Genomic DNA, 21,072 nt, shown 5'->3' with positions numbered 1-21,072 from the left:
CATCACTTGGAATTCAGCACTTCTTTCCATGTTTAGACCAAGGCTATAATGAGATCTGGAGCCGAGTGGTCCTGGCGGAACCCAAGCTGAGCATCAGTGAGCAGATTATTGCTGTGTAAGTGTTGCTTGATAGCACTGTCAACGACACGTTCCATCACTTTGCTGATGATTGAGAGTAGACTGATGGGGCAGAAATTGGCCAGATTGGATTTCTCCTGCTTCTTGTGGACAGGAGGTACGTGGGCAATCTTCCACATTGTCGGATAAATGCCAGTATTGTATCTGCACTGGAACAGCTTGGCTAGGGGCATGGCTAATTCTGGAGCACAGGTCTTCAGTACTACAGCCAGGATGTTATCAGGCCCCATAGCATTTGCTGCATTTAGTATGTTGATCGGGCCTGTTTCAGTGCTGTATCTCTAAACTAAATTAAAAACATATTGAGCTTTTCAGTTTTGATTAGGTTAATTAATTGCTGTTTCAATTTTGCTGGTATATAGCTGCAAGTCTGGGTGCTGCAGAGAGGAGGTACTCCTGCGGGGTTCAATAGTTTCTCACTATTGGCTCGAGTCAGACCATTTAATTAATATTGGCAAGATTGATTACTGCATATGGGTAAGGATGCCTAGAAGCATTCCTAATTCAGTGCTAGTACAGTTAAGTTACTGCAGGTTGATAAGGAGCCCTGCGGACAGGAGTAACACAGTAAAATTAATTCACTGAAGTTTGCTAAGGAGCCTGGGTGCAGCAATTTCTCAGTTTTGCTCGTAATGTATGCAAATTGTTAAAGAAGCTTCAAAACAGAAGCTGTCTATAATACGGGGAAGTATTTATCTATAGTCTTTTAACAATGCCTAGAGACAAAGAGTCTCTTAGTTTAATGGTAAGGTTAAAATATTGCATGGTACTCAGAGGGCCTGGAAATGGAACCTCTCCATAGTACTTACATGACTGATTGCTGCAATCTGACAAGAGTGGCTGGAGGCAGGAGTCTGTCATTGTGCAAGGGTCCCTGAAAATCCAAACCCATTTGTGTGTTGAATGCATTAATTCTTCAATACGGTTTCAGAATAATTAATACAGTTCCATTTAGATCAGGGTTAATGGTATTAATTCTGTTTAATAGAACTGTGCAAGATGAACTCTACCAAGAATAAACCACATTGTCCAATGTTCTTTTTCACACTAACACCTTACTACTGCACACCCATTTAATGCAGAGGCGGAGGAAAGTTCAATTAAGCTTGATGGAAATGACGTCATTCTTCCCATGAATGGGATTCATTCTGTATTGTATTCTACAGTTCCTCACTGACTCCCGTAATAATACAATACTCAAATAATTAACCATATTGGGCTTTTTAAAATTTTGATGGAAATTACTAAATGCGTGAAAGATTTCTTTAATACTCATGTATTATTCAATACATGTGAAATGCCTCTTAGCTCTGTTTAGATATGAGTGACTGTCATCTGGAAAATGTCCTCAACAGAAATGGTTTAGCATGGGAAATATTTCAGATTTGGGGCATGCAGCTGGAATAGGTTTTAATCTTATGACTTGAGAAAAAGATTTTTTTTTAAACAACCAATCCTTTTTAAAATCCCACTTTGGAGGCAGTAGGTGGTGAAATGAATGGATTTTTTTCCTTTAACAACTGAGGCCTTGGTTGAATTGGGATGAAATTCTTTCAGCTGGCTGCAAGGGTTCTTTGTTGAATTGGCTTGATGTAGGGTCTCAACTCAGTTCTTTTTTAGTGTGGAATCAAGCTCCAAATAGCCTATAATGCTGCACCAACTGGAACCAAATTGTCGGACTCACTCACAAAGGCCACAAAGTTGTCTCATTTGGGAAATGGAAATTTTGTGCTGATACAGTAGGGAATGGATAATCTTGAGGTTGATGTTAAAGGCACATGGAGGATGAAATTCCTCTTTTACAGAAGAAATGGAAGAATTTTTTGTGTTAGTGGAGAATAGAAGTAGCTTTACTTGGGAGTGCTTGATGCTAACCCTGGATCACAGTGAGGGAAAGTATTCTAATCCATGCACAGACATCCTTCACCTGGAAAGCAAAGACAAATAGGAAAAATATCAGAATTTTCCCATCACTTTCATTTTACATATAAAAAATGTGCAGAATAAAATCACAAACAGGACTATTTCTCTTCAGCTGCACAACTGCACTATTGGGTGTTTTCTGCTTGCAATTATATAAGGTAGCAGAGCTCAATATTCGTAAGAGCTCCCTGACTCGTTGAGGAAAGAAATAATGCTAAGACAAGACAATCAAGGGAGCCCTATCAATTCAGTACTTCAATGGCTTTCAGCTTATTTTTTTTCAAAGGTTGGCAGTCAGTCATCTCTAGATATCCAAGACAGCTAACAATTGTTAATACACTCTCTATGTTTGGAATAATGCCTATTTCAACTACCTAAAATCCATTTCTGAAACTTGTTCCAAATTTTTTTTTAAATGATGCACTCATAGCTGCTCTGTGAGTAAATGCACCAATTGGTGTAATACTGCATCAGCACACCAGGGAGTCCACTGGTTCAATCTCTAGCTTTAGCTAAGGTAGCAGATCTCAGCCGGAGCAGCGGTGAGCATTAATATTCCTGCTCCAGCGAGAGAACCTGATTGTTATTCATGCACCATGCCCAAAAGTGCTTCTGTGCGAATGCTGGTTCAGGTTCAGTTGCGTTATTGCCCACAGCAGAGTAGCCTGCCAATACTAATATTCTAGGCTCAGACAGGAACAATAGCCACTTGAGGGCAGCTGCAGGCATTCAAGGAACTGTACCCTAATATCAATCAGCGCTTCCAGAAAGTAGGAAAACTTGAGAAGGAAAAAAGAATCTGCAGAGGAAAACAAAAACTTGCTTTTTTACAGCTTCTTCAGGGCATTCCCTAGCACACAATAGCCAAGAATTGCTTTTTAAAGTGTGGTCACTGTTATATGGACAAATGTAGCTGCTTATTTTCACGCAGCTAGGTCCTGCAAGCAGTAATGAGATAAATAACCAGTTAACCAGTTTTGGTGGTGGTGGGTTAAAGGATAAATATTGACCAGAATATATAAAGTAAAACAAAAGAATCAGCTATCTTACTTGATCTTTCTCAATGGTAGGTGGAAGTGGTTCCTTCAATATTGCCCATTGTGTAACCGCAATCTGACAGTTAGAAAGATTTATTACCTGGTTGGCAGGTCCTTTTGATTTTTAGAATTGATCAACTATACAAGTTGGGAGTTCACTTTCACACAACAACAGCAATTTTAACTGAAATGATTGATCACTTTTTTTCTCAAATGAACTCCGAACAATTTAATTAGTCAGGAAATTGAGTGGAACCCAGTTACAAAATCAAAGTATATTGAGGCGGGGGGGGGGGGGGGTATGTTGTACAAAAATAACTTATTGACAGTTTTGAAATATAGCTAGCACAAGTAAACAACAGGGATCACACTGCAGCTAAAGGAGCATTAACACAGTAATAAAGCAAGACACCTTTCAATGTTGCTATGAAGGTGTGTTGATGTGATTGTGTCTTGCACTATACATGCCTTACTTTAATTAAAAAATAAGATAAACATATAAAAACTGTATGCAAACATATTGCATTACAGCAAGAATAAATTGGGGAATGATGACAATTTCCAGCCGGGATTTGTTTTCCCTTTTCCAGAATTCTGGCATGTCTTGGTTTGGGCTGTAGTTCTTCCCATTCCTTGATCCCACCCAGGCCCCAGACAATCTATTGGGGGTCAGACTGTTTACCATACATTAGGTAGGTACTCCATTCTATAGCAGGGAGCCTACCTGGGAGCTGGCAGGGTATGGCTGTGACACGCCTCATGTAGTGTAGTCTCACAGACGTTAATAATGAACTATTAAAATACTTTATCAAAGTGTGACAAGGAGGTCATTGCAGGTGGCAGATACTGATGAATGATTTTCTTGGCTCTCCTTGACTCAGCTGACTTTGTACAGTCTTTAAACTTCTCCAGGCGCTGCCTGACAAAGTACAGGTGGTAGAGTTGGACATCCACTGCCCTGGAAATCTCCTGCATTGACACTAGACAGCTTTCCTTTGGGATTTGCAGTGGTGAGTGCAAAAGGGCACTGTTCTTTGGTACCTTTCTTTCTTTAGCAGTATTTCCATTACCCCAACTGCCATCCTGCAAACCTGCAATTCTGCAATCTCAGACCTTCATTGAACAAATCAGTAACATCCATTGTAAACCAAAGCAATACTTTAAAATCCTCCAGCAAATGCTATTTTCCACCTGTAAATGGGTGAACTCGCAATGAGAAGTATATGCAGCTAACACAATATGTTGTGATGAGCTTGGAAATTGCAATGAAATCAGGGCTGGTCATACTAGGCAGGTGTAAATTGTGCTCTACTCTTCTTCCAGTTTCAGATCAAAGCTCTGCAGTCCTGTCACATCCAGTCGTGAATGGTGGTAGACAGTTAAACTACTAACTGGAGGAGAAGGCTTCATGAACATCCCCATTCTCAATTATGGTAAAGCCCATCACATGAATGAAAAAGACAAGGCTGAAGCATTTGCAATCATCTTCAGCCAGAATTGCCAAGTGAATGATCCATCTCAGTCTCTTCCTGAGGTTCCCACCATCACAGATGCCAGTCTTCAGCCAATTTGATTCACTCCAGATGATATCAAGAAACGGCTGAACGCACTGGATACAGCAAAGGCTATGGGCCCTGACAACATCCTGGCTGCAGTGCTGAAGAATTGTACTCCAGAACTAGCCATGGCTCTAGCCAAGTTGTTTCAGTTCAGTTACAACACTGATATCTACCCAACAAAGTGAAAAAGTGCCCAGGTATATTTTGTCCACAAAAACCAGGACAAACCAATCTGGCAAATTACTGCCCCATCAGGCTACTTACATGCAACAAAGTGCTGGAGGACTAGGACCCCTCAGCTCCAGGCCCTGGTCCAATTGTGGACAAACAGCTGAATTCTAGTGGACAGGTGAGAGTGGCTGCCCTTGACATCAAGGTGGCATTTGACGAAGTGTGACACCAGGTAATCCTAGTAAAACTGAAGTCAATGGGGATCAGGGGGAAATCTCTCCACTGGCTGGGGCAATACCTAGCACAAAGGAAGATGGTTGTGGTTGTTGAGGCCAATCATCTCAGCCGCAGGACATCATTACTGGAGTTCCTCAGGCAACGTCCGAGGCGCAACCATCTTCTACTGCTTCATCAATGATCTTCCCCCTAAGGTCAGAAGCGGGGATGTTCTCTGATGATTGCTATGTTCAGTCTCATTTGTAACACCTCAGATACTGAAGTAGTCCATGCCCGCATGTAGCAAGACCTGGACAACATCCAGGCTTGGGCTGATAAGTGGCAAGTGACAGTTGTGCAACACAAATGCTAGGCAATGATCATCTTCAATAAGAGATAATCTAATCACCTCACCTAGTCATTCCATGCATTTCCAGCATCAAATCTCCCACTGTCAACATCCTGGGGGTCATCATTGACCAAAAACCTAAGTGGGCAAGCCATATAAATATTGTAACTATAAGAACAGGTCAGAGATTATGTACTCTGCAGCGAGTGACTTACCTACTGACTCCCCAAAGCCTGTGCACCACCTATGGGGCACAAGTCAGGAGTGTGATGGACTACTCTCCACTCGCCTGGATGAGTACAGCTCCAACAACACTCAAAAAGCTTGACACCATCCAGGACAAAGCAGCTCACTTGATTGGCACCCCATTCACAATCTTAAACACTCACTCCCTCCACCACTGGCAAAACGTGTCTGCAGTGTGTATCATTTACAAGATACACTGGAGCAACACACCAAGGCAGCTTCGACAGAACCTCCAAAACTTGTGACCTGTATTACCTAGAAGGACAAGGGCAGCAGTTGCATGAAAGTACCTCTTCAATCCACACACAATCCTGCCTTGGACATGTATCACTGTTCTTTCATCATTGCTGAGTCAAAAACCTGGAACACTCTCTCTAACAGCACTGTGGGTGTACCTACACCATGTGGACTGCAGCAGTTCAAGAAAGTGGCTCACCACCACTTTCTCAAGGGCAACTAGGATGGGCAACAGACTCTGGCCTTACCAGCAGCCCCCATATCATGAGAATAAAAAAATAAAAAATTAAAAAAGAAATCGTCTGCCTTTGGAAAATCCAGGTTCAGTCAACATTATTCAGTATAAAGGCGCATTTTCTTGGCTCAGGAATTATTTGACTTGCATGATGAGGAATAACAGTCAAATAGTAATCAATCCATTGCAAGTCTGTTGCATGATATTTAATCATTGCATGTTTGAACAATCTCAATAGGACAGTGCAGAAGGGCCATAAATATTAAATGTCGCTGATAAATCCAATAAGGAATTCAGGAGAAACGTTGTTACACAACAACAACAACTTGTATTTATATAGCACCTTTAACATAACAAAACATCTCAAGGTCGCTTCACAGGAGCATTACAAAGCAAAATTGACACCGAGCCACATAAGGAGATATTAGGGTGAGGTTTTAAAGAGTGTCATAAAGGAGGAAAGAAAGGCAGGGAGGTGAGAAGTCTAGGGAGGGAATTCCAGAGCTTAAGGTCTAATGGGCTTGAATAACTTTTGTACCACACAAGTGCCAGCTGAAACCATGGCCGCCAATGTTGGAGCAATTAAAATCGGGGATGCTCAAGAGGCCGGAATTAGCGAGTGCAGGTATCTCAGAGGGTTGTGAGGATACAGCGATAGGGAGGGGCAAGGCCATGGAAGACTTTGAAAACAAGGATGAGAATTTTAAAATTGAGGTGTTGCTTCACCGGGAGCCATGTCGATCAGTGAGCACAGGGGTGATAGGTGAACAGTACTTGGTGCGAGTATGGGCACGGGTGAGCTCATGTTTACGGACAGTAGAATGTGTGAGACCAGCCAGAACTGTGTATATGGATCATTAATGTGCCACAAACAGGTACAGAAGATAATTAAAAGGGCTAATGGAATGCTGGCTTTTATACTAGAGGACTAAAATACAAAGGGGTAGAAGACGTGTTTCAGCTATACAAAGGCTGGTTAGACCTCACCAGGAGTACTGTGTGAGAAGTTCTGGGCACCAGTCATAGAGTGATACAGCACTGAAATAGGCCCTTTGGCCCACCGAGTGTGTGCTGACCAACAACCACCCATTTATACTGATCCTACATTAATCCCATATTCCCTACCACATCCTCACCATTCTCCTATCTACACTTGGGGCAATTTACAATGGCAAATTTACCTATCAACCTGCAAGTCTTTGGCTGTGGGAGGAAATTAGAGCACCCAGCAGAAACTCACACAGTCACAGGGAGAACTTGCAAACTCCACACAAGCAGTACCCAGAACTGAACCCGGGTCACTGGAGCTGTGAGGTTGTGGTGTTAACCACTGTGCCACCCTTTAGCAGCCGATATTGGCCTTGGATGGAGTACAACTTAGGTTAACCAGAATTATAGCTGGACTCCAAGGGTTAAATTCTGAGGAGAGATTACCAAAACTACAGTTGTAGTCCTTGGAATTTAGACTGTTAAGGGGTGATTTAATTAAAATTTTCAGGCTATTAGGGGGAACTGATAGGGTAGATCAAGAAACATTACTTCAGCTGGTTGCCGATACTAGGTCTGGGGGCATAGTCTAAAAATTAGAGCCAGAATTTTCAGAGGTGAAACTAAGAAACCCTTCTACACTCAAAAAGGGCTGAATTTTGTGCTGGAGGCGGGGCTCCCAGCACTGGGTCGTAAAGGTGGGGGGATGGGGATCCACCTCCAAGAGTTGCTGGCCAATCACAGGGCTAGCAGCTTAGCAGGGAGTGGCGGCCACTGCTGGTGCTGCAGAGGCCTTGGACCCAGGTCCAGCGCTGGAACCCCAGAACAGAGGTAGATGAGGCGGGGTCGCTGGGGCCAGTCCAGAAGGCCCCAGTGAGGGAGCCGTGGGGCTGGTTGTTCAGTCCAGGGGGAGGGGGGGTCCGGGGGGTAAAGTTGTTCCCGGTGGGTGTCCTCCATGGGCCACAAATTGCCCATGAAAGAGGGAACTATCCCCAAACCCACAGGGAGGGCATCTCGTTTCATAGGCCACTTAAAGGCCTCAATTGGTCTCTGGGTGGGAAGGCTGTCGTCGGTCTATCCCGCTCCCAGAAAGATTGCTGGGCAATGGGAGGCCACGGGCTCACCGTCCCTCACCCCCCCCCCCATCATGATAATCCATGCAGCGCCCGACCCTACCTCCGACCCCGCCTCTGGGGGGCCCGGAATTTTATGGCCAAAGGGCTGGATTTTATGGGCCCCCTTGAGGCGGGTTCGGAGGCGGGGGGTCGGGGGGTGCATAGAATTGTGACAGGAGGTGGGGGGTGGAGGGTGACAATGACAGAAGACAAATTTCCTCCAATTAAGTATTGGGAATACAATGACTTTGGTCTTCCCAATACTTAATTGGAGGAGATTTTTGCTCATCCAATACTGGCTGCCTGATAATTTTGAGGCAGTGGAGGAGTCAAGAGAGATAGTGATGAGTTAGAGCTGGGTATTGTCAGCGTACTTGTGAAAAGTGGCACAGTCTCTTTAATAAAAGAATGGAAAGAGTGTGGCATTCGTAGAATCATAAAAATTTATAGCACAAAAGGACACCATTCAGCCCATCATGTCTGTGCTGGCCGAAAAAGAAGTATCCAATCTACTTCCACTTTCCAGCTCTCGATATGTAGCTTGCAGGTTATAGCACTTCAAATGTATATCCAAGTACTTTTTGAATGTGATGAGGGTTCCTGCCTCTACCACCCTTTCAGGCAGTGAGTTCCAGATCCCTGCCATCCTCTGGATGAAAAGACTTTTCCTCAACTCCCCTTTAATTCTTCTACCAATTACTTTAAATCTCTGCCCCCTGGTTATTGACCCCTCTGTTAAGGGAAATTGGTCCTTTCTATCCACTCAATCTAACCCCCTCATAATTTTATACACCTCAATTAAATCTCCCCTCAGCCTCCTCTGTTTCAAAGAAACTAACCCCAAACTGTTATAGCTTAAATTCTCCATTCCTGCCTCCACCTCATAAATCTCTTCCCTAACCTCTCTAGTGTGATCACATCCTTACTGTAATGCGGTGACCAGAACTGTATGCAGTCTTCTAGCTGAGACTAACTCGTATTTTATACAGTTCTAGCATAACCTCCCTACTGTTATATTCTATGCCGCAGCTAATGAGGTAAACTATTGCACATGCTATCATAAGGAGTGGTTGAGACAAATAGCATGGATGCATTTAAGGGGAGTGCATGAGGGAGAAAGGAATAAACGGATATGTCAATCAGAAAGATGAAGTAAGTCGGGAGGAGGCTCATATGAAGCATAAACAGTGCCATAGACTGAATGGCCTGTTTCATTGCTATATAAAATTCCACGTATTTGGAAAAACATTTTATTTTAGAATCTGTCATTTCCATACCCAAAATAAAATAATAAAATCTTGGTGGATATATCTGCTTCCATCTTCTTCCCAACTTTTACACCTCCTCTCCTGAAGGTGATTTATGCTAAGCTCACATTCAAAAGCTTCAGCTGCCCTCTCTTACCTCATATCAATGGTCATTCCTCTCATGTGAGCTGAGTAAACCAGTATTAATGGGCTACTTGATTTTGGTAGACATCAGAGCAAACTGGATCCTATTCTTGTTTTCCATCAACAGACACTGATTTTCTAATAAGGGTTGCTGGATAGTAATCAATGTGGGCTATGGTCATTTCACCATCTCCATAGCTTGGGACATGGGGGTCACTTCTAATATCCCATTTCTACACAGAACTTGAGGTTAAACCAGGGGCAGTTCTGCTCTGTATGACTTAGTATCTCACCACAACAATTGAGCTGTCAATGCTGCATCCATTTCCATTTTTAATCCACCCTCCCCCACCCCCCATCCCATTCATAAGCAAAGCAGAAATTCTTGGTGATGATCTATGTTCCTTTTAGACCCTAACAGAAAGAAGAGATGTGAGGGCAGAATCATAGATGGTTTAAGGCACAGAAAGAGGCCACTTGGCCCATCGTGTCTGTGCCGGCCAAAAAACAATCCACCTATTCTAATCCCACCTTCCAACATTTGGTCCATAGCCCTGCAGATTACGGCACTTGAGGTGCATATCCAGACTCCTTTTGAATGAGTTGAGGGTTTCTGCCTCAACTGTCCTTTCAGGCAGTGAGTTCTAGATACCCACCACCCTCTGGGTGAAAAAGGTTTTCCTCATCTCCCCTCTAATTTTTCTACCAATCACTTTAAATCTACAGCCCCTAGTCACTGACCTCTCTGTTAAGATGAATAGACCCTTCACCTCCACTCTATCCAGGCCCCTCAAAATTTTGTACATTTCAATCAGATCTCCCCTCAGCCTTCTCTGTTCCAAGGAGAACAACCCCAGCCTGTCCAATCTTTCCTTATAGCTGCATTTTTCCAGTCCTGGCAACATCCTCGTAAATCTTCACTGTACCCTCTCTAGTGCAATTACATCCTTTCTGTAATGAGGTGACCAGAACTGCAAACAGTACTCAAGTTGTGGCCTAACCAATGAGTTATACAGTTTCAGCATAACCTCCCTGCACTTATATTCTATAACGCGACTAATAAAGGAAAGAATTCTATCTGCCTTCTTAACCACCTTCTCGACTTGTCCTGCTACCTTCAGGGATCTGTGGACATTCGCTCCAAGGTCCCTCACTTGCTCTACACTTCTCAGTATTTTTCCATTAATCATGTATTCCTTTGGCTTGTATCACCTCCCTAAATGCATCACCTCACACTTCTCCAGGTTGAATTCCATTTGCCACTTTTCTGCCCATCTGTCCAGACCATCAATATCCTCCTACAGCTATCCTCCTCGCTATCAACGCACAGCCAATCTTTGTGTTGTCTGCAAAATTATTGATCATGCCCCCAACATTTACATCTAATTCGTTAGTATATACCACAAAAAGCAGAGGACCCAGTACTGAGCCCTCGGAACATCACTGGAAACAGCCCTCCAGCCACTAAAACACCCGTCAACAATTACCCTTTGTTTCCTGCCACTGAGCCAATTTTGTATCCACCTTGCTGTATTTCCCTGGATCCCATGGAATTTTATTTTTTTTAATCAGTCTGCCATGTGGGATCTTGTCAAAAGCCTTCTAAAATCCATGTAGACCACATCAACTGCACTACCGTCATCTTTCTTCCTTGTTACTTCTTCAAAAAATTCGATCAAGTGATCAAACAGGATCTTCCCTTAACAAATCCACGCTGACTATCCTTGATTAACCTGTGCCTTTCTAAGTGACAGTTTATCCTGTCTCTCAGAATGGATTTCAATAATTTGCCCACTTCTGAGGTTAGACTGACTGGCCTGTAATTATTCAGTCTATCCTTCGCTCCCTTTTTAAACAGAGGTGCAATGTTAGCAGTTCTCCAATCCTCTGGCACCACACCTGTATCCAGTGAGGACTGGAAAATGATGGTCAGACCTTCTGCTATTTCCTTTCTTGCTTCTTTTAACAGCCTAGGCTGCATTTCATCTGGCCCTGGTGATTTATCATCTTTCAAGGATGCTAATCCCATTAATACGTCCTCTCTCCCTATGTATATAACATCCAATACTTCACACTCCTCCTCCTTAACTACAATATCTGCATCGTCCCCCTCTTTTGTGAAGACAGATGCAAAGTATTCATTAAGAACCATACCAACATCTTCTGCCCCTTCACGTAGATGACCTTTTTGGTCTTTTATGAGCCCTACTCTCTCCTTAGTTATCCTCTTAATGTTTGGGTTCACCTTGATTTTGCATGCCAATATTCTTTCATGGCCTCTCTTTGCTTTCCTAATTTCCTTTTTGATTTCACCCCTCCACTTTCTATACTCCTCTCGGCTTTCTGTAATATTGAGTTCTCACTGTTGGACATGAGTTTTCCTTTTCTGCCTTATCTTACCCTGTAGGCTCCTTGACATCCATGGGCTCTAGATTTGGCTGTCTCACCCTTTTTCTTTGTGGGAATATGGTACTGCAGAAAGATCAGCTTGACTATGATTCAGAGTAATAGCTCAATCTGTAATAAAATCATCCCATGTATTAGTATTAATGGAAAGAAAATTGTGGGAAGTGCATGCTCGAATTACCATTATGCATTCCCGGTGAGTGTAGCTCCATTCTGCGAGTGCAAGTTATGAAATTATCCTTTTAGAATCTTTTGATAGACTTAGCAGAGGGCAGGTAGTAGAAACTGGTGAAATGATACACATTGTGCTGCCATGTGGAATGGTTTGAACTCTGCGGTAAAAAGGTACAGGGAATTAAATGAATAAATACAATACAGAAACGACATCAGATGAATGTTAAACTAATCGTGTTTTATCTGTTGGAAAGAAAAATGTTCTGTTGGTGGTTTTGTGATCGCATAAACTTTTTTACACTTATATTTTTAAATTGTCTGTTAAACTGAGGCCTCATCTGTCCTCTCAGGTGGACGTAGCTGATTCCATGCCACTGTTTCAAAGAAGAGCAGGGGAGTTCATCCTGATGTCCTGGTCAATATTTATCCCTCAGCCAAAACCTAAAATAGATTAACTGGCCATCATCACATTTGTTGTTCGTAGGACTTTTCTGTATATAAATTGACTGCTGTGTTTTCTACACTACAACAGTGACTCCATTTCAAAATGTATTTCATTGGCTTTAAAATGCTATGGGACGTCCTGAGGTTGTGAAAGAATCATAGAATCATACAATGGTTACAGCACAGAAGGAGGCCATTCTGCCCATCCATACCAGCTCTCTGCAAGAGCAATTTAACTAGTCCCACTCCTCTGCCCTTTGCCTGTAGCCCTGCAATGTTTTTCTTTTCAGCTGCTTATCCAATTCCCCTTTGAAAGCCATGATTGAGTCTGCCTCCACCACCCTCTTTGGCAGTGCATTCCAGATCCTAACCACTCACTGGGTAACAAAGGGTTTCCTCAAGTCTCTGTGGTTCTTTTGCTAATCACCCTACATCTGTGTTCTCTGGTTCGTGACCCTTCTGTCGATGGGAACAATTTCTCTCTATCTACTCTGTCTAGACCCCTCATGATTTTGAACACCTTGATCAAATCTCCTCTGAGCCTTCTTTTCTCTAAGGAGAACAACTCCAGATTCTCCAATCTGTCCATGTAACTGAAGTCCACCACACTGGAACCATTCTCGTAAATTTTTGCTGTACCCTCTACAAAGCCTTCACATCTTTCCTAAAGTGTGCTGCCCAGAACTAGACATGATGGCTGGAATTTTACTCTGCCCCAGCAGGTCGGATGGTGGCGTGGGGGTGACGTAAAATTGAGCGGCAGGCTCCAGGAAGCCTACCCGCCCCGATTCCGCCTCTGGACAATTTTACGGCGGTCAGGCGGTGGGAGGGGGGGGTGGGAAACGGCCCACCCGAGGCCAATCAAGACCCTTTTGTGGCCACTTAACGGCAGCTAATGGCAGTCAGTCACAGGGTGCCCGATTGAGGGCCGCCCCCGCCTCCCAATCCACCACCTGGGCCCAAGACACCCCGCTCCCCCCAAACGACCACCCTAGCCTCACCAGGGAAGGACCGATACCCCGAGTGAGGCATGCTCCTACTTACCTTCCCTCCTCGATCCATGGTGTCGGCTGGGCTGCAGTCCCAGCAGTGGCCACCACTCCTGTTGGTGCTGCAGGAACTAAGAGCTGCCGGCGTGCTGATTGGCCGACAGCTCACTGAGGCGGGACCTCTTCCCTCAAGTGGAAGTCCTGCCTCGGGACAATTAAAGCCAGGGGACCTGTAAAATACGGGACGGATCACCAGGCTAGGCGGAAGCGGGTTGGCCACCGACTTTTACGTCGGAGTCCAGCTCCCATTCATCCACCATAAAATTCCGGCCGATATTCCAGTTGGGGCTGAACCAGTGTTTTGTAAAGGTTCATCATAACTTCCTTGCTTTTGTACTTAATGCCTGTATTTATAAAGTTCGATCCCATATCTCTTTTTAACCACTTTCTCCACCTGCCCTGCCACCTTCAATGATTTATGCACCTGTGCCCCAGGTCGCTCTGTTCCTGCACCCTGTTTAGAATTGTACCCTTTAGTTTATATTACCTCTCCTCATTCTTCCTACCAAAATGTATCACTTCACACTTCTCTGCATTAAATGTCATTGCCACATGACCCCTCATTCCACTAGCCTGTATGTCCTCTTGAAGTCGATCACTATCCTCCTCACTATATAAATGCAATCTCCTTTCCTTTTTTTATAAGTATAAAAGAAAATTGGTAAATGTCTGCCAGAGAATACATATAATGCTGCAGGACACAGCTCTTGATGCCATTTACCTTAAGGTCAATCCGATCTATCATCCTTTTGCTTGTGTTTTATTAATTCAATTTTATGACACTGTTCCTGTACACCCTCTGGTGAGCAAACTAACCAATTAAAATAAACTTTATGTAGAAAATAATAAATTCAAATGAGAACTACATTGTGAAGTTTAGTTGATATTCACAAACCATTTATGTGTTGTCTGAAGTTACCAGCTGGATTGTAGCCTTGTAATTCTATTTGTATTTTGCCCATTCTGATAATTGTTTCTCCAGTCCTGCAGTAATTCTCTACCTCTGACATTGTAGATCCAAAATAGTTTTTGTTCTGCCTGGTGATTTGTGTTTATTGCAAGTTGCCAGCTCTTAGTCCATATCCTGCTTATTGATTGAAACCATCAGCACTTGCTAGAAAAATACTTCAGGAACATGTTTCCAAGATCCTGAAGTTGATTTTAGTTCTTCATAAATGATTTTAAAAAGGAGCACTGATAGTGACATTTTTTCTTAGCAATATGAAGAGATATGAAAATGTGTTTGTTATTTAAAATCACAAATACATTTCCTTCACTGAAATTAACAAAATTCCTGCTGTTGGTAATTGCAGAGGAAGGGAGCATGACCTTGGTGATATATGAATACAGCAATCCTCATCTTTGGGATGACCAACAGCTAATAGGAGGAACCCACAAATTGTGCTCACCTCAGGTTGTTCATTCCAGAATGTGATAAAATCTAGCAAGAGACCGACTAAAAACGAACATAGCACCCAAGTAAAAAGCCCATTATAAGCATCAATGGAAAGTAGGAGACCTAAAACAATGCACACATGAAGAGTTGGCGTAATTGGCTCATTCAGCATGAGGCACTGTTGAGTATTCAGTCAGAAGGAACAGAGGAGTCAGAGTTCATTAAGCCTAATCATTAACAGATGTTGGTGCACTTATGCCATTGTACTGTTTGGTCGAGATTTTTCTCATTATGGAGAATAGGTATGAGAGCCACTTTAGTGCACAGTTTGGGCCCAGAATATTTAGATAGCCTGATGTTATTGGCTATGTAGATACCCAAAAACCCACATTTCAGGATCTGTCAAGGCTTAAGTTAATAGGCCTAAGCGTAGCACAAAATGACTTTTGCAAATAGAGGAAGGGTTCCTGAGCATTAGCTTTTTTCCTGCCTAGTACCTTTTTTTAACTTGCGTATACATCTGAAGTTTAAGGGAGAGAGAGGAGTTGGAGCTGAAAACATCCTCCATCTTACTGTTACTTGGTTCGACTTGCTAATGGGTCAGGAGGAATTTACTTTCCAATTATGAATGAAAAATGTTTTCTATCTTGTAAAATCAGTGTTCTCATTTCACCCTCTCCAATCTTCATTTCTTCTCTTTGTTTGTGGTCTTCCTATATTTTTTACATTCCCGCACATTACGGATTATTGTACTTTGAACAGTCCTTGGCTGCATGTGCTAATTTCAAAACTTCTTCACCGTTTATGATTTTCTTTCAGCGTGTAGTACTGTCTCATTTTCCCTTCTTTATGTTCTTAAGTGGCAAATCCATCCTAGACAGAGAATAGATGCCTATCTCCTTCCAAGATCCCATCCAGTGTTGAATTGTTGGTGGCTACCAGGAGTTGTACCGGCGCAGGTTTTGTGAGGATGGTGGGTAGGAGGCAGGAAGACGTGTCCTCTGAGCTTTCCTTTCTTGTTGTGGGGGAGTGTCCACTCTGAGATGTCTTTTAATGGCCAGAATTTTACATTGGGTAGGAGGACCTGTCCACCAGCCAAAAAGTCTGAGACGAGCCCGCCTCTTCCAGGCCTCAGGAGCCATGCCAGGATTTTACATTGTCCAAGCCCTTAATTGGACTTAGGTGGAACTTCCACATTCTTGAGGCAAGAAGTCCGGCCTCCAAGAGCTGCTGGTCAATCAGCGGGCCGGCAGCTCCTGGTCCCAGCAGCACTATCAGCAGTGGTGGCTGCTACTGGGACTGCACCCAGCATTGGCAGCAAGCGGGACGACAGCCCCAGAAGAAAGGTAAGTTTTGGGGCCTCGCAGGGCACAATTGGCCAGGTCCCAGAGAGGCAAGGAGGGTTTGAGAGGGGGGTCTTTATTTTAGTGGGCACATTTGGGGCTTCGGGTGGATGCTCCATGGGGCACAGGGTGCCTAATCAGGAGGGCCCCTGCCCCAGACCGCAAGGAGGCTGCCAGGTTTCACCTGGAGGCGTTCTGGGGGCCTGATGCACCCACTGGCCGCTGATAAAGTACCATAGGTACCAGGAGGACTCCCTTAAGTGGCAGTTAATTGGCCACTTAAGGGCCATAATTGGCCTGGGGCAGGTGGGTTGTATCTCACTGCCGCCGCCCCGGGTAAAATTGCAGTGGGGGCAGGAAGGTGTCGGGAATGGCTCCCCCCACCATCACCCATCCCCTCCCGCCTCCCACTCAATTTTACGCACCCCGCCCCTCAACCCCGCCACCAGCCCAGTCCGTAAAATTCCACCCAATGTCTCAATTAAAATTGGCAACTTTCTCTGTAGAGCGTCTGAGATGAGAAACATTCCACAAAATCAAGGCAAAAAATACACTTCAATCCAGCCACAAATTGCAGCCCCCTTCTCTCAAGTAATTTGTGCATGAAGCATGAAGACAAAATACTCCTGTACAAACTCATGCTGTTCATAGTAAAATAATGATGCCATGATGGTCAAAGATAAAGAAATGTTAATAGTATTATGAACAAAGTTGTCCTATTTACCCTCAGAGGCCTAGGAATGTGTAGAGACTATCTTGCAAATCCAGTCATTATGATCTCATATGATGCAATCATAGTTTAAGAATAAGAGCTATCCAGTGGTCTAGATCTGCAAAAATGTAGGTAAACAGTGTCCAGTGGCAACTGTATTTTGACAAAACTGTGCGATAATCAAGATAAATCTGTCAATGCTTTCCGTGTCCGGGCTGGGTGAAGTTTTCCATGTATGTACCCACTTGATTGGCACCCCATCCACAAACATTCACTCCCTCCACGACTGAGTCAATGGGAATCAGGGGGAAAACTCGCCGCTGGTTGGATCATACCTAGCGCAAAGGAGGATGGTTGTGATTGTTGGAGGTCAATCATCTCAGCTCCAGGACATCACTGCAGGAGTTCCTCAGGGTAGTGTCCTCGGCCCAACCATCTTCAGCTGCTTCATCAATAACCTTCCTTCAATCATAACGTCAGAAGTGAGGATGTTCGCTGATGATTGCACAATGTCCTGCACCATTCGCAACTCCTCAGATACTGAAGCAGTCCATGTAGAAATGCTGCAAGGCCTGGATAATATCCAGGCTTGGGCTGATAAGTGGCAAGTAACATTCATGCCACACAAGTGACAGCCAATGACCATCTCCAACAAGAGTGAATCTAACCATCTCCCCTTGACATTCAATGGCATTACGATAGCAGAATTCCCCCACTATCAACATCCTGGGGGTTACCATTGACCAGAACCTGAACTGGTGCAGCCATATAAATACCATAGCTACCAGAGCAGGTCAGAGGCTAGGAATCCTGCAGCAAGTAACTCACCTCCTGACTCCCCAAAGCCTGTCCACCACCTACAAGGCACAGGTGTTTTGGAATATTCTCCACTTGCCTGGATGGGTGCAGCTCCAACAACACTCAAGAAACTCTACACTATCCAGGACAAAGCAACCCGCTTGATTGGCACCCCATCCACAAACATTCATTTGCTCCACCACCGACGCACAGTGGCAGCAGTGTGTACCATCTATAAGATGCACTGCAGCAATGCACCAAGGCTTCTTAAACAGCACCTTGCAAACCAGCGACCTCTACCCCCGGAAGTACAAGAGCAGCAGAGGCATGGGAACACCACCACCTGCAAGTTCCCCTCCAAGCTACACACCATCCTGACTTGGAACTATATCGCCGTTCCATCAATGCCGCTGGGTCAAAATCCTGTAACTCCCTTCCTAACAGCAATGTAGGTGTACTTACCCCACATGGACTGCAGCGGTTCAAGAAGGCAGCTCACGACTACCTTCTCATGGGCAATTAGGGATGGGCAATACTGCTGGCCTAGCCAGTGACGCCCTCAGCCCAAGAAAGAATAAAAAAAATAAACAAATTACTGGACTTGCACTGTCATCCCATTATTTAGTAGGCCATGGTTCATACTCCATTCCAGATATTTGAGCACATAATCCAGGCTGATATTTCAGTGCCACACTGAATGGTGGACTGTATTTCAGTTGAGCGGTTAAACTGAGGCCCAACTGCTCTCTCAGGTCGATGCACAAGACCACTGTTTGAAGAGTGGGAATTCTCCCAGGGTCCTTGCCAACATTTATCACTTACCCAGCATTCTCTGACAGATTATCACATCATTTATCTCATTGCTTTGTGCAAATTAGCTGCTATTTCCCTACCTTACAAAAGTGACTACACTTCAAAAGTACTTCATTGAAACCTGCTAAATCCAACTTGTTTCTTTCATTTATGACATGACAAATGCTTACTGACTTTAATTTGTGAGTTGTTCCATCACTCAGAAATTGCACAACTTTAGTTCCTAAAACTTAGCATTAGAGGAATAATGGGTAGATAGGTCAATGTGATTCAGCACGGATTTGTTTTAGTTCGTTAACTATAAACTATACCCATGGGAATTTTTTTTAGCTCTGTTCTTTCTCCAGTACTTTTTGGCACTTTTTTTTTTAGGTATTTAGGTCATTTCCACTTTATATATCTAATCACTTCGGCATATAGTGGAATTATAGGAATAATCTCAACTTTGCCAGCACTGCCTCTGTCAACAAACAACTCTGAACTGCGACTGGACATACTAGCACATGGTTTTGCCACTTAATTCAGCATTGGAGCCTTTCTGTTTTTTGTCTCCTATGAAGCCTTTTACAAATACAAGCCATTGCTTAACTTGCAAAACCACACCAGCAATGTTAAGTGGGTGTTTGTAACATTGAGTCACTTACAAACTCTACATCTTTTAGTTTCTAATATTGTTGACTGAGTTTCAGTGTTTAAAATGCACAGTTTGAAATAGCGTAAGGACTGTTAATGTTGGTGCAGGAAAGGTTATTTTACTGAACTGGCCATGCTCCCTAAATATTGATAGGTGGTGTGTGCAGACTGAGTGTTTCTATCAATTATTCCTTTTTATTCTTTCCAATTGTTGCTTAGGGGTAGCCTGGAAGAAGACATCTTGTGTAGAACCTCTGTGATCTGATGCCATGAAGTGCCACATCAGTAACATCATGAATCGGAATACACAGACCTGACACTGCCCTTTAACTCCATCATTGGCAAATACCTGAATATAGTTCTGTACAATTTGTAAACCTGCGATCATTAAAGCAGGAAGTGTCATCACACACAGAATTTGCTGGCATCCTTTGTTCATTTCCATAGACAAAGTTCTCATTCATGATGTCACTGAAATTAAACTATAAAATACCAGGACAATGTGAATGAAAGGTACAAGTAAGTTCAAATGCTATTCCCCTCAAAAACACGAAAGAATCATGAGGCAGTTCAATGGAACGCAACTCCTTTTATATTTAGTGGTACAGATTGACAAAGATTGGAATACCACAGCTCAGCCAGAATTCAGCACTACAAACAGCTACATCCCAACTCACGTCAAAAAATGTATTCTTTGTTTTAAAGGCAAAAAAGAGTCTGGAGAAAACAAGACCACAAACAACGCTATGGAGGTAAGAAGCTCCTGCTTTGGAACAGGCCTGTGTTTTTGCTTCATAGTTGCCTACAGTTTAATATAAAATACACAGACCTGACACTGCCCTTTAACTCCATCATTGGCAAATACCTGAATGTAGTTCTGTACAATTTGTAAACCTGCGATCATTAAAGCAGGAAGTGTCATCACACACAGAATTTGCAGTGATACTGGCATCCTTTGTTCATTTCCGTCCTTCTGTTGATATTATTGACCAATACGTGCTGATAATCAATTGGGAGAGATGGTCTGACAAAAAAACTGAGCCTCATACACTGAGGGAGTTTGGTGTTTCTTGTTCTCAGCTTCTTTCCTTTCTGCTTTCAAATTCAATACCTCCCCAATACTGTGTTTCATTCCTAACTTGTTTCTCTTCTAAGTGACTCCACTTCCCATCTCCTTTCTGTCGTCTCCAAAAATTGCTAAATATTTCCACCTATGTCTCCAATCTCCGCTTCAATTTATTTTTCTTTCCAACGCTTTGCCCTCTAAGTGGTATGTTTCCTTGCCAGCATTCTACCATTTCTCTCCAAACCACTATCTTTTCTCCCTAATATTTTTATCTCCTTCCATACAAGTATTTCCTCAGCTGTCTTATCTTTACTTCAATTCTTTTATATCTCTCCTCATTTCCTTGCCTCCCCCATCCTTTTATACCTCACTTTAATTTGTGTTGTTTCTCAAAGCTGACAACAGCGTTGTGGGTGAACCTACACCACATGGACTGCAGCAGTTCACGAAGGTGGCTCAGCACCACTTTCTCAAAGGCAAGTAGGGATGGGCAATAAACGCTGGCCTAGCCAGCAATGCTCATATTCCATGAATGAATTTTTAAAAATCTTTCCTAGCTTGTTTGTCTCATACACAATATTATTCTCTCTTTCTATTGGCTTGCTTCTTTTTTCTTAATACTCTTTATCTTTCC

General features: G+C 43.3%; 1 protein-coding gene across 1 annotated transcript in view; it reads left to right on the top strand.

Moving 5' to 3' along the window:
* Positions 1-21,072, top strand: part of LOC137379862 (IQ motif and SEC7 domain-containing protein 3-like) — a 189,806-nt gene that overhangs the window by 155,646 nt on the left and 13,088 nt on the right. Inside the window, exon 10 of the mRNA XM_068051254.1 lies at positions 20,078-20,124. Within this exon, the coding sequence (XP_067907355.1) occupies positions 20,078-20,124 (47 nt within the window). The remainder of the gene's footprint in view (positions 1-20,077; positions 20,125-21,072) is intronic.

The sequence above is a fragment of the Heterodontus francisci genome, chromosome 18 (assembly GCF_036365525.1).
Source record: "Heterodontus francisci isolate sHetFra1 chromosome 18, sHetFra1.hap1, whole genome shotgun sequence".
Taxonomy (NCBI): domain Eukaryota; kingdom Metazoa; phylum Chordata; class Chondrichthyes; order Heterodontiformes; family Heterodontidae; genus Heterodontus; species Heterodontus francisci.
Note: the sequence above shows the minus strand (reverse complement) of the source record. Positions and strands in the feature narration are given on the sequence as shown.